General features: G+C 39.6%; 1 protein-coding gene across 1 annotated transcript; it reads left to right on the forward strand.

The window, feature by feature from the left end:
- Positions 1-205: 205 nt before the first annotated feature.
- LOC101415224 (olfactory receptor 9G4-like) lies at positions 206-4445 on the forward strand. The gene is made up of 2 exons (XM_004471060.1): positions 206-333; positions 3491-4445. The coding sequence occupies exons 1-2, from the start codon at positions 206-208 to the stop codon at positions 4443-4445; spliced, it is 1083 nt and encodes a 360-aa protein (XP_004471117.1).
- The last annotated feature ends 9507 nt before the right edge of the window (positions 4446-13952 follow it).

The following is a 13952-nucleotide window of genomic DNA, read 5'->3' on the forward strand; positions in this document are numbered from 1 at the left end:
TGGCTCAAGTGTCTGTGCTCAGCTGTTCACTCAGATGGGGCTGGATGATCTAGAATGATCCTGTAACATGCCCGAGGGTGAGCTTACTGTCAGCTGGGAAGACAGAGAGAACCTCACCTGATTTCAGGAAAGATACTCTAATTTTGTTTACATGGTGATGGCAGGATTCCAAACTGAAAAGAAAAGCAATCAAAGCCACTGAGACATGACTGTCTGGGAATGCAAGCAGCACAGGCTTTGGTACAACCTATTGGCCAAAGTAAACCAAAAGGTCTCCAAGATTCAACGGGTGGAAAATGTCTCCATGCTTGATATCAGTGCCTGTAAAGAGATGTAGCCATTTTTTTCAATATACCAATAGATTATTGTGCTGTGGTTTAGTTTACCTCTTTCTTTTTTAAACAGAGCTTAGTTGTCCTATATAATGTGATGAATCCATGGTACAATTATATTGTACACAGATGTCTAAATGATGAGTGTAATTTTGGGTCTTTTAATGGAGCATTAAAAGGTTTCATCAAATTTATTTATGTACCTGTTCAAAGACTTTGTAGTTTTTTCTGTGTAATAGCAATAGGAAGTTTTCATTAGAAATGCTTGCTTTGAAAGATTCTTGTCTTTAGGACTTTGTAAGTAACCTTGAGGTTAAACTACTGTATAAATATGCATTACTGTTTGGAAGAGAGTTTGAACATGACAGTCTTTGTTGACTGCCTACCAGGATGAGGACACAGTTCTTTCCAGAACTTCTTAGCATGTTATTTTACTGCCTTTATCAAAGGATTGGTTAACAGGTGACAGAGGACCAAGGATTTAAGAGAGTTTTCAGGTAAGAGGAGGTCCTTGATCCTCTTCAGTTCGTTATCTGGCCTGAACATTAAATATGTAGATTTCTTGCATGATTTCCTCATTATTTCAATGGCTTCCATTTGTGTCAAATTTTTCAATATAGCAGCCAGTGAGCTTGGTGATTTGGTGACCCTTCTGGATCATCTGCTAATACCTGGCTCCACACCATCTTTAATTAACCTCTGCTAGCTCCTGGATGACCAGGTTTTATCCCATGTGAGGACTGTGATATATACTCTTTCTTATGATGGGAATGATCTCCCTCTTTCCTGATCCTTACAATGAGTGGCCATCTGGATCAATGCTTCTCATGCTTCAGATATTTTTTAACTATCTCTTCTTCTGGGAAATCTTTTTGAGCAGTGGCCCAGAAAAAAACAAGAATTATTATCCTCTTTAGAGGCAGAAAAAGAGGTATAGTGATTGCCTCTGTTAGACATTTTCAATGTTGCCCAATGTAATTGAATTTAAATGGGCCTAAGAAGTTCTAGATATAACTTTCCTTGTTTAATCACTAGATATAGCACCAATATATAAGTCCAAACATTAAGTGCAAACATGGATATATAAATAGTAGAGAAAGTTCAGAGTAACCATTTTGGCTGTGAAATAATCTGAAGTTTTGCATATAATATATATAATAATAATAAATTCCTATTATGATAACATGATTTCAGTCTGGAGATTTCAGAAAAAGATTTTAGCATACAAATTATTGGTAACACAGGGCTATATATTTAAATGTGAATTTATTAAATCATTATGGGGAAATTAATCACATGAATAATTTAGTTAGTTGAAGTCCTGAGTGGATGAGAACAAGTAATGAGACAGAAGGTTGTAAAAATAAGGTGAAACCAGCTTGTAAGTAACCTTCTGTATAGGGCTAACTCATCTGTACTTTATGTGCCCATGAGTAGAGATCCCTTGAATAGAAACAGAGAAATAGAATAACCTCAGGGCTCCAAGCAGCTCTTACCCAGTTTTATCAATCAGGTTTCATCCTCACTGAATGTTCCCAGGTATATTTGAACCATTAGGACACCCACATATGTCTTCCTAGTAGCCAGAACAATAGATCTCAAGTTAGAGAACTTTGGTTTTCATTCTAGTTACACTGACTTTGGTCGAGCTTGCAGGTAAATATTTTATTTATTTTTCAAAAGATTCATCTATCTATCTATCTATCTATCTATCTATCTATCTATCTATCTATCTATCTATCTATCTATCTATCTATCTATCTATTTCCCCTCCCCCCCATTGTCTGCTCTCTGTGTCCATTCGCTGTGTGTTCTTCTGTGTCCGCTTGCATTCTTATCAGCAGCACCAGGAACCTGTGTCTCTTTTTGTTGCGTCATCTTGCTGCATCAGCTCTCCGTGTGTGTGGCACCACTCCTGGACAGGCTTTACTTGTCTTGTGCAGGGCGGCTCTCCTTACGGGACGCACTCACCATATGGGTCAGGAGGCCCTGGGTTTGAACCCTGTATGAAAGTAAATATTTTAAACATAGATGCAGCACAAACCTTTCCAGGTTTCAGCTTTCTTCTACTGCTCTTATAGCTAGAGAGGTTGTCAGCTGGCAACAGACAGATCTAATTCAGTAATGACAAAGATTTTACGTGGATGCCTCCCTCTTTGTTTCTCTGGAGAGCTTTGGAGCATCAGAATTAAGACTTTGAAGGATTCATGCTATCCAAATGCCTTGACACACACAAAAATGTTTTTTTCCTGATAGTTAATATCCATGGTATTAAAAAATGTCCTAACAATGTTTATATATCTCATATCAACTAAAGGAAAATGGGAAAAAGCATTCTTAAGATAAATATCTTAAAAGATATTGTAAAAGGGAAAGAAGTTCAGGTTGTAAGAAGACTAGAACATTGTCTTTGCCAGGAAAACAAGATAGGAAAATATTCACCTAAAAGAGAGAAAAATGACTTAAAATTTGAGAGCATGGGCTCTCGATTAAGGAAATTCTGGGTTCCCACAGCAGTTCTGTGTTTACTAGCTCAATGACCTTGGAAATGTTACTTAAACTCTCCATGCTTCTGTTTTATCAACTATAACAAAAAATCATAATTTACCTTCCCTACAAATTTGTTATGAGTATTAATGGGTTAAGTATAAGACTTAGAATAGTAACTGGCACATAGTAAGCTTTATAAGGTTTTACTGTTTTAACTAATAATGGCAAGAGTAGTAGTTCTGTTTTGATATTTGTACAGATATTGGCAAAATGCCTGGCTCAGAATAAGTTCTCAACATGCAAAAAATGCTGATGGATTTTGAATGCCCAGTATGTGCCAAACATCGGCCTGGTGTTTTCATGAATATCTACTTAACTCAAATGAATGAACTGTCAGGAGCTATAGATAACCTATATGTGCCATTTTACTCAGGTGCCTGATGGGTGTAAGTGGTTGACCCCTATTCAACAGTTAATAATCAAAGATTCATAGTTTTAAATCCAGATTATAACTCCAATTCAGTGGTCTTCCTAAAATACACACTGAAGTTCTATAATTCTATGGAGTAAGAAATATAAATCTATAAGCCTTTAAGTATTTATTGACTTAATTGATTATTTTTCACAATAATTGATTACTAAATTGTTTTCTCATTATCTTTTTCAAGTTTTTTCACTGTGGACATTGAAGTGGGAAATCACACCATTGTGACTGAATTCATCTTGTTGGGCTTCTCAGCAGACCCCAGGTTGCAGCTGATTCTATTTGGGATATTTCTGATGCTCTATTTGGTAACCTTGTCAGGGAACATGATCCTGGTTCTCTTAATCCAGAATGATTCCCGTCTGCACACACCCATGTACTTTTTCATTGGCAATCTTTCCTTCCTGGACTTCTGGTACACATCTGTGTATACCCCCAAAATCCTGGCCATTTGCATCTCAGAAGATAAACGTATGTCCTTGGCTGGATGTGGGGCCCAGTTCTTTTTTTCCTGTGTTGTAGCCTACACTGAGTGCTATCTCCTAGCAGTCATGGCCTATGACCGTCACGTGGCAATTTGTAGCCCACTGCTCTATTCAGGCACCATGTCCAGTACTCGCTGTACTGGCCTTGTTTTTGGCTCATATTTGGGAGGTTTCTTGAATGCCATTGCCCACACTGCCAACACTTTCCGCCTGAGTTTCTGTGGTAAAAATATTATTGACCACTTCTTATGTGATGTACCACCATTGGTAAAAATGTCCTGTACAGACACCCAGATCTATGAAAAAGTCCTTCTGGGTATGGTGGGCTTCACAGTCCTCTCCAGTCTACTTGCCATCCTGATTTCCTATTTCAATATCCTCCTGGCTATCCTGAGGATCCGCTCTGCCTCTGGAAGGTGCAAGGCCTTTTCCACCTGTGCTTCCCACCTGATCTCAGTCACACTCTTCTATGGATCCATGCTCTTCATATATTCAAAACCCAGCTCCACTTATTCTGTGGAAAGTGATAAAGTGGCTGCTCTGTTCTATACTGTGTTGAACCCATTTCTCAACCCTCTCATCTACAGCCTGAGGAACAAAGATGTCAAGGAGGCTTTCAGGAAAGCAATACAGACTATTGGACCACAAGGATGAAATGTCATAACTTTTTGTTTGTTTGTTTTTTTCTGTGTTTTTTTGCTGAATGTTCTCATTGTATTTTTCATATTATTGACTTATAAACATCTTTGTAAGCATTGCAAATGTTCAATTATGTTCACCAAGTTTTACACAAAACAATGAAATATGGAGCAAAAACCTCCAATGTTATTATTTTCTTGTGATGTAAAATATTGGGTTGTTGGGGTACAGCAGGATGGTATTTTGTCTCTTTGGTGTAATAGGTTTTCATAAAAATTTAACCTATTACTTATCTTTAGAGTTTTTGGAAAGAGATAAAAATAATTAGAAGATTTTTTGTGTTCATGCTTGACTTTGAAACTTTGCAATCAAACTATATTGGTTAAGAATAGGACATGATATGGTTACACTGCTGGAAATTTGATTTCAGGTTTTAGAATTATTTTATGTGATATCCATTTTGGTTCATCAGCTGTTATGATAAGTGTCACACAATAGGTTGGCAAAGTAATCTGGATCTCTGTGTCTCACTGTTTCTGAGGCTGAAAGTCTTGTTTTCTCCTGGGTTTGTTACTGCTCTGGATGACTGGAAACCTTGGTGTTCTCAGGCTTTCCTGCCACATGGCCATGTCCTCTCCTTTCTCTGACAGATTCTGTTGACTTCCAGCTTCTGCTCCTCCATGTGTCTTTCTCTTCAGAATGCCTCCAGTAATGTTGTTAAGTTCCAACCTCATACAGTTATGCCACACCTTACCTAACATTCACATCTTCAATAAGTCTCATCTTCATTGAGTTCATACCACAGGATTGGATTAAGATTAAGAAAAATGTTTTCTTTTTCTTTTTTTCTGTGGTTTAAACTCATTCTCCCACAGTGTCTCTTCAAAATTCCTTCCTGAAGAACAAATTGTGTATATAGAAAATACATGTCTAAACCTTTTGACTTCTACATTAACATAACTATTAAGTGGAATGCTTAAGAGTTGTTTAGACTATAAAAATATTGTTCTGAAACTGCAGAATGTTGTCTCTTTTAGCAATCTGTATCTTTTTTGGGGCTACAGGGGGGTACCAGGGATTGAAACCAGACCTTGTACATGGGAAGCAGGCATTCAGCCACTTGACTCTGTCTGCTCCCCTAGTGTTCTATGTCAATGTAAAGACTGATCTCTCTCACAGATAATGGGCACTCCTCAGTATTCTCCCTCAGGGAGCACCGCCATATGTAATCCAACTAAGGGAAAGTAAGAACAAATGGAATAAGAGGAAACATACAAACAAACAAATACTCACTATATTCTAGATCAAATGATTGTTTTCTACTATTAGGTCTTATGAAGAAAGCTGCAACTCAATATCTGGCATATATCAGATTTTTATTAGATATTTTATTCAATATTATCTATAATATAGCCAGCTAAGGATTATTAGTTACACTTTACAAATGAGAAGCTTGACATTTGCAAGTTAGAATTTTATTATCGAAGTTCTATATTTATTTCTGAAATGAGTGCAATTATAAAATGACTAAAATAAAACTGTAGGACCAATCATAACTATTTCACCATATTTATTAGTGCAGAAATTTCTCATTTCTTACACTTGCATGTTTCTAACCCATCACTACCTTCTGATTTTTATCAAAAAATTCTTAACCTTACTTATTTTACTATCACCACAGAAGTCCTGAAAGTATTGATTAGAAGGTTATCTAATTATTCATTAAAATTTTCTTTTTAAAGGTAATTATTCCCCATCCCATAGAAGGGAAAAATTATCTGCTCCATCTTAGAGGAACTAGCCAAATGAAATTTAATTTTGGCATATTACATAAGCTTCAATTTTATATCTAAGCAAAATATTACTTTTTTAAATAACTATATATATAGTATACTAGGTATAAATCTAAACTACATATTAGCATCAAAAATCATTTAAACAAAACAAAGAAACATACAGAGAAACAAAAACCATTATCAAGGAATTTATTTTAATATAAATAAGTTTTAAAATCCCATATCTCCAACCCTTCCCTGAAGCGTTGCCCATTATTGCTTAGCAGTAATTCAAAAAATAAATTATATCAATTAAGATTTCACAGTGTGTTAACTTAAAGAGTTTATTCAAAGCTTCTTTCACAACTTTTTTCCCTAAGACTGTAGAACATGGGATTTTACAAGGGTAAGGCCATGGTAAAATGTCGAAACTATTTGTCTCTTTTAAGGACAAGAGATCACTGGCAGAGAGCTCCAGAATGCCACAGTCTTTTGGGAAAAAGCATCATTTTGATGATGCCTTGATTTGGATATCTATCTTAGCCTTAAAACCATGAGCTAAAAATTTCCTACTGTTTAAGTCAGCCCTTTGCACGGTACTTGCTTGAGCAGTCTAGGAAACTAAAACCCAAGTGTTAGAAAGAAAGCTTCACTGGTAAGAGAACAAAAGCTCACCCGATTGTGGAGGAGAAAAGAATTTTATTAACGATCTTGCAAGAACAGGTGCACGACCTGGACAAAATGGCCAGCATGCCAAACAACAAGAAACAGTGACATTTATACCCTAAATCTAATATGTAGGTCCCTCCCCTATGCTCCATTGATTGGGTAATTCAGGGCTTAGAGCCTTTCTGAGAGATCTCACCAACTTACCCAGTTCCCACTCTGAGTTGCTGCTCCACCTGTCCCTACATTCCGGTAGGGTGGGAGGGCTAGGTTCTGCTTCACTCCCTGGCACCTCTTTTCAAATTTGGCATCACTTTCACTCTAGACCCTGCCCTTGATTCTCACCATTGGAACCCCTTGCTTCGGCGTCACTTTTCAAATTCTTGGCACCAAAGCCTCTAGAATGCCTTTCCCTCCCTCCTCCAACTGCAGAGTAACTCTGGCTACACTTTTATGTGAATATTAAACTTAACCATTTCCTTACAAATCCCCCCTCTTTCTTTTAGACTCCTTTTAGTTTTCACAATTTGGTTTCTCAAATCTGCTAAGAGCCTCCTCACATTCTTCATCATAGAGATCTTCATTTTTAAGGGGATACAGTTGTTTTGCTTGTACTCTATGGGCATCTGTTTGGTTAGAGCCATTTCAACGGTTCGGTAACCCAACCATGATGATAAAGGACATTAGCACAGACAGTGCCGCTCCTTCTCATTTTCCAAATCAGCTATGTAACCATCCCATGACTGGGTTGTCAATGCCAGAATTTTCTGTTATCTCTTGAAATATGACTGTTAAGCCTTGCAAGGCTTTGGTGATGTTGAATTATTAGGGCTGAAGGTACAGCAACTACCCCCAATCATAATACAGATGCTTCCTTTTGCTGCTAGCATCATGTCTAGGGCTATCCTGTTTTTCCATGCCACTTGGCTAGTAGCATCCAACTATTCTGCTATTCCGTTAATTGCATCCTTAGTGTAATTGATAATTCTTTGTTGATTACAATACATATAGTTACTCCAATCCACACTTCTGTTACTGGTAACCCACCAGAACAAGAATGACTCAAATTCTGCAGCTATCTGATTTCTAGCTTTAAATTCATTATGGACACTCAGGAGAGCTCCTATATTAGCTAGATAAATTCAATCATCAAAGGAACCAGGTAAACTTCTTTCTCTTTCCCTGGTTTTGTGTTTCTTCCTCTTTTTCAAATACCAGGGTAAATGGGATGGCCAGTTGAACCAGAGCACAGGTTCCTCCCTACTTCTCAGGTAACACTGGTCAGAAGACTCCCTTTCTGCAGTACCACCAAAGGTCTGCTCAGTCCTGGAGCCCATTTCCCCATCTAGAGAGACAGGCAGAGTGACTTCCTGGGCCAAGTGGGAAGCTGGTATGGCTTTGATGTTTCTCTTTTTGACAGGAAGGAAAAGAGAGAACAACATACTACAATTTTCACTGGAGTAGCATTCTGGAAGAGGAGCACCATGTATGTAAACTCCCTCTCATGCTCTTCCGTACCTAACAGAAAGGGTACGATATGAGCAGTGGGCTGTCCTGTTGCACAAACATAAGAGTTGCTTTTGTTCAGACTCTGGACTGTTATTTGACCAATTCTATCCAGGCATTTGTCTCCATATACTGTCTCTATTTTTATGATCTGCTTTAAATCCTCTGCCTTAAGTATCCTGACTGGTTTGGGATCATTCTGCAACAGGGAATTGTCCTTTGGTGGGTAGGGTATTCCCTTGGTATCTCTGAAGGGTTAGCTGGAGGGGACGTTGTTAACATCATATCTGCAGGGGGAGGAAGGACTTGAATATGGAACCTCCCCAGAGGATCTTTACCTGTAACGTCCACTCTATCCCATAGACTCTTTCAGGGGAAGTGTAATGGCTGTTATTGCTGAATTTGTCTGCCTTTCTAATGGTTATTACCACTGGGTTACACTAGAGGTTTTTGCATTCTGGTAGGGTATTACCTTTATAAAAGTTTTTTTTTTAACATTTATTCATTTATTTATTTATTTATTTCTCTCCCTTCCTTCCCCTGCCCATTGTCTGTTCTCTGTGTCTATTTGCTGTGTTTTCTTCTTTGTCCAATTCTGTTATCAATGGCATGAGAATCTGTGTTTCTTTTTGTTGTGTCATCTTGTGTCAGCTCTCTGTGTGGGCAGTGCCATTCCTGAGCAAGCTGCACTTTCTTTTGCACTGGACGGCTTTCCTTATGGGGCACACTCCTTGCACGTGGGACTCCCCTATGCGGAGGACACCCCTGCGTGGCAGGACACTCCTTATGCGCATCAGCACTGTGTATGGGCCAGCTGCACACGGGTCAAGAAGGCCCAGGGTTTGAACCGCGGACCTCCCATGTGGTAGACGGATGCCCTAACCACTGGGCCAAGTCCGCTTCCCCATATAAAAGGTTATCTTGTTCTCTAAGAGTTTCAAGTGAATAGAGCTTCTTCCAACCTGGCGGTCCACCCCTTGTACTTGGTAGTCCACCACACAAAGCTCCAATTGATACAGGGGGGAGGTTGAGATAATCTATCAGTGATTCTGGGCATAGATATTTATTTTGCCCACCCAGCCACTGCTGTTGTCCTAAATCTCCATATCTTATCACTTGGCAGGTGTCAAAATGCACAGTCTGAGAGTCTAGGCCTTCAATTATATTTACTATCAATTTGATGGGGCTTGTCATGACTTGAATTTGAAACATCATAGTCAGTATAGTTATTCTCATTTTCACAAACTTTAAGTCCTTAATCTACTAGTCTCTTAAGGCACTAGACAAGATGGATATATATAATAGCCTTGCCTCTAAGTGGAGGGATATCTTCCTGCAAATTTCAATGATATAGAGACTAGCCAGTCCATCCCTCTTTTTGATATGCCTTCCCAATGATTACCTTCTCAGAGTGTTCCTCAAGGGATCCAGAGCTGGAGTTATTTCCCAGAACTCAGATGGTGTTGTTGGGTATTTATTTTCTGGCTTGGGTACTAGTCCTTTTACTCAAGAGTAGTGGGTCCAGCCTTTTTTTGCTGTCCAAAATGCAGTCTCAGTTGTCAACACAACTTGATAGGGTCCTTCCCAGGTTGGCTGAAGTTTGGACTCCTTCCATAACTTGATTAGGACCCAGTTGTCAGGTTGATGTTGTTTTTGATGGACAGTGAATTTGTGAGGGGGTCTGGGCCAGCAAACCATGATGCCTGAGGGATGACAAAGTAGAGGACAAAGTCAGCATGTAATTCTTAAGGAAGAGATCCTCCAACTCTAGGGAAGGGAGGTCTCCAGTCATCCTAGGAGAAAGCAAGCCAAAAAGCATTTCATTAGGAAAGATTCCCAGTTCTTTTCTAGGGGCAGTTCTAATCCTCAATAGGGCTGTGGGTAAGCATTTAATCCAGGGTAACTTTGTTTCTAAAACCAATTTAGAAAAATGTTTCTTTAAAGTCTGATTCATTCTCTCCAGTCTCCCTGAAGACAGAAGGTGCCAAAATGTTTCATGTAACACCCAGGCTTCACATAATATTCTGGAGTACATGAGAGGTAATGTGGCTACCATTGTCTAAGTCTATATTTTCCACTAACCCATAATAAGGAATGATGTGTTAAAGGATAATTTTAGAAGTTCCTGGTGCTGTTGCTGAGGCCAGAGGATATGCTTCTACTCATCCTGTCAGATGATCTAAAATAGACAAAACATACTTCAGCTGACCCATTGGGGGCATTTCAGTGTAATTAACCTGAATGTTCTGGAATGTCCTGAGGCCTGGCTTCTCTCCTCCCCTTGTTCTTGCTTCCTTAAAACTTTCTTATTGACCTTTTGGCAAATAATACATCATTCAGTTATTTGTTTAGCTATAGTATAAATTCCCACACATCCACTATATTTAAGAACCAGATCACACATGGCCTGTACTCCCCAAATGACTCCCTTGGTGTAAGACTGCTAATACCTCTCTCATCACTTGTTTATTCAACATTTGCCTGCCATCCAGGAGAAGCTACCTTCCTTGATCATCTGGGGTCACTACTAACTGCCCCAGCTCTTTTAACTCTTTGTCAGAGAGTCTGCGGACCCTGAACTCTTCAGGAATGAAGGGTATCGGGATCATAAATTTCAAAGGGGAACTAAGGGAGGCTTCCTTAGCCTCTTCATCTGCTATTGTCTTTTGCTTCAAACATATGACTTTTCTGGTGTCCATTTACGTGCACCACTGATATTTCCCTGTGTAAGTATAGGTTGGCAAATACCTGTTTTATTAATTCCCCATGGATTAGCCCTTTTCCTTTGCTCTTAACCAATCCCCTCTCTTCCCAAATTTTTCCAAAGGTGTGTACTTCTCCAAAGGCATACTTAGAGTCAGTGTAGACTGTATCATCCTTTTCTTCTAACAGTATGAGGGCTTGATTTAATGCATACAATTCACAAGTTTGAGCTGATCAGGCATTCAGCAATTGACCAGTTCCTTTCACCTCACAAGTGAGTTCATCCACAATTGCATAGCCATTGTGCCTCTGTCCTTCTAGGACCCTGAAGTACGTGTCTATGAATAATTTTTCCCCTGAGTGCAGGAGAAGTTCCCCTAGGTCGGATCAGACTCAGGTCTGATACTCAATCAGGTCTAAATATTCACGTGCAGGAGCCTCTATTTGGTCAGATCCCTTACAAAGGAAGGAGGATGGGTTTAGGCTGTGATCTGTTGTCAAGGCTAAGTCATTTTTTCCCATTAAGGTTGCCTTATACTCCAGAATTCTGGAACCAGTCAACCACCTTCCCACTTTCTGAGACAGAGTAGTTCTGACCTGATAGGGGTGCTAACGACTAATACTCCTCCAAAAGTCAGCTTCCTGCTCTCTTCTACCAGGAGAGCAATTGCTGCCACAGCTTGAATGCATCTGGGCCATCCCCTGGAGACAGGATCCAGGATTTTGTAAAGGAACCCTACAGGTCTCCTTTGACCTTCCCAGATTTGGGTCAGAATTCCTAAGGCCTTTATCTACTGTAACAAACAGATGGAAAAGTTTCTCAAGGGAAGGAGGGCTAGGACAGGGGCCAACATCAGTGCCTGTCTGATGCCCTGTAAGACCCCTATTTCCCATTCTTTCCATTTTAATTTGTCGGGCTCTTCCTCCAACAGTTTTGATATAACCCCTTAGTTTTGTGTGCATAAGAGTCTATCCATAATCTATAATACCCTACTAATCTCAAGAATTTCCTTTGTTCTTTTTTTTTTTATCTGGGGAAGAGGTCATTCAATTATGGCTTGAATTCTTTCTGGATTTATCTTCTTCTTCCCTCACTGGTGTGATGGTCCAGATACTTGACTTCCCATTCTACAAATTGTAATTTACTATTTGATATCCTTAACCCTTGATTTCTCAAGAAGTTCAATAGATTCTTTGTGGTTTTTGTCACCATTTGCCTTTCTTTATCTGATACTAGCAGATCATCTACATGTTTTAAAAGGACTATTTCAGATGGAATTGAAAAATTCTCCAAAACTTTCTCTAGTTCTTGCCAAAACAGGTTGGGGGGGTTCTGTGAAACCCTGGGGTAGGACCATCCATCTGTATTGCTGCATCTTTCCAGTGAAGGGATGTTCCTATTTGAATGCAAACAAATCTCTACTCTCTGGGTCAAGGGGGGTTGTCCAAAATACATCAGGGATCTTACTGAGGAGGGTGTAAAGGTTAGGGACAACAGGGTGCTGAACCTGTACAATTTGGTTGATAGTCCTTAGGTCCTGCACCATCCTCCAACTACCATCCAATTTCTGTATGTTTAAAATAGAAGAATTAAAGCGGGATATACAGGTTTCTAAGAGTCCATCTCAAATAAGACCCTCAATGATGGGTTGAAGTCCCTGCCCTATCTCCCTTTTAGGGGAATGGGATATTGTTTCTGACAAACAACTTCTCCTTCCTTCTTCAATTTGATCTTAATAGGGGAAAACTGCAACCATCCTCCCAGGCTCCTTCTTCACCCATACTTCCTCCTTGATATCCTTTGCATTTTCTTCAATAAGTAGGGCTAAAACCACTTCCATCTGTCCAGCCCACACTTCCAAATCCAGCTGTATGGGTATTATCAAGTCCTTTCCCAACAAATTACCCCCAGCTTCTGGGATGTACAACAGAGGGTTCATAATTTGGTTACCCTCCCAGGCTCAAGAATGGGAATTTTAAGCCCCTCCCTTTTTATCCCTGAGACTGCGAGGGAACTACCAGAGAGTTTGGGTTCCATTGGGAGGTGGTTCACAGAAGATTGAGCTACTCTAGTGGCACCAAAAATGTAATTTCCTCTTGATATCTGCCCACCTTTAGATTTACTAGAGGCCCCTGGTGGACTCTTGATATTAGGAGACTCTGGCCCTCCTAGTTCTCAAAATTCATCAAGGGTATGACCTGATCTTTCTTTAAATTTGAATACTCCCTCTTAAAATGAACAGGTTTCCCGCAGTGATAATACCCTGCAGAGTGTTGCACTCTCTTAACCCTTTATCCAAGCTAACCCAGCCTGCTCCCCTTTCTTGTCTCTGCCTGCCTTCTCCCTGACTTGCTTCCAAACTTTTCTGGACCATATGGTCTACTGAGCTCATCATGACTTTGGCTTTCTGCTTCTGCTTTTCCTCCTCCCTTCTCACAAACACTTTTTGAGAATCTCTCAATAACTCTTCCAGTGGTTTATCCATCCATCTATTTTATGGATCTTTTTCTGAATGTCAGGCCAAGACTCCTTTACATAGCTGACCTTTAGCATTCCTTGGGCCACAGGGTCATAAGGGTCCATATCTGAATATTTCCTCATCTGGTCCCTCAATCTTTGCATGTAAGCAGAGGGAGACTTGTCATTTTCTTGATTCACCTCAAAGGCCTTATTTAAATATTGGGATTTAGGCATGGTCAATTTTATCTTCTGTGTAATGAGGTCTCTAAGATCCTTCATTTGTGCTCTGTCATCCTGATCATTATTATCTCATTTAGGGTCTATATTAGGGAACTTTTGCACTGCTGCCATTTACCCCTTGTCTGGGTGGGTGCTGCCTTTCTCACTCCTTCATAGCCACACTTCTCACCA

Source organism: Dasypus novemcinctus, chromosome 10, assembly GCF_030445035.2.
Source record: "Dasypus novemcinctus isolate mDasNov1 chromosome 10, mDasNov1.1.hap2, whole genome shotgun sequence".
NCBI lineage: Eukaryota > Metazoa > Chordata > Mammalia > Cingulata > Dasypodidae > Dasypus > Dasypus novemcinctus.

Excerpts from the sequence above, each read along its gene's own strand:
- LOC101415224 (XM_004471060.1), top strand. The coding sequence starts at position 206 with ATGACTGTCTGGGAATGCAAGCAGCACAGGCTTTGGTACAACCTATTG. Across the intron at positions 334-3,490 it reads ATCAGTGCCTGTAAAGAGAT|TTTTTTCACTGTGGACATTG; the intron begins GTAGCCATTTTT and ends ATCTTTTTCAAG.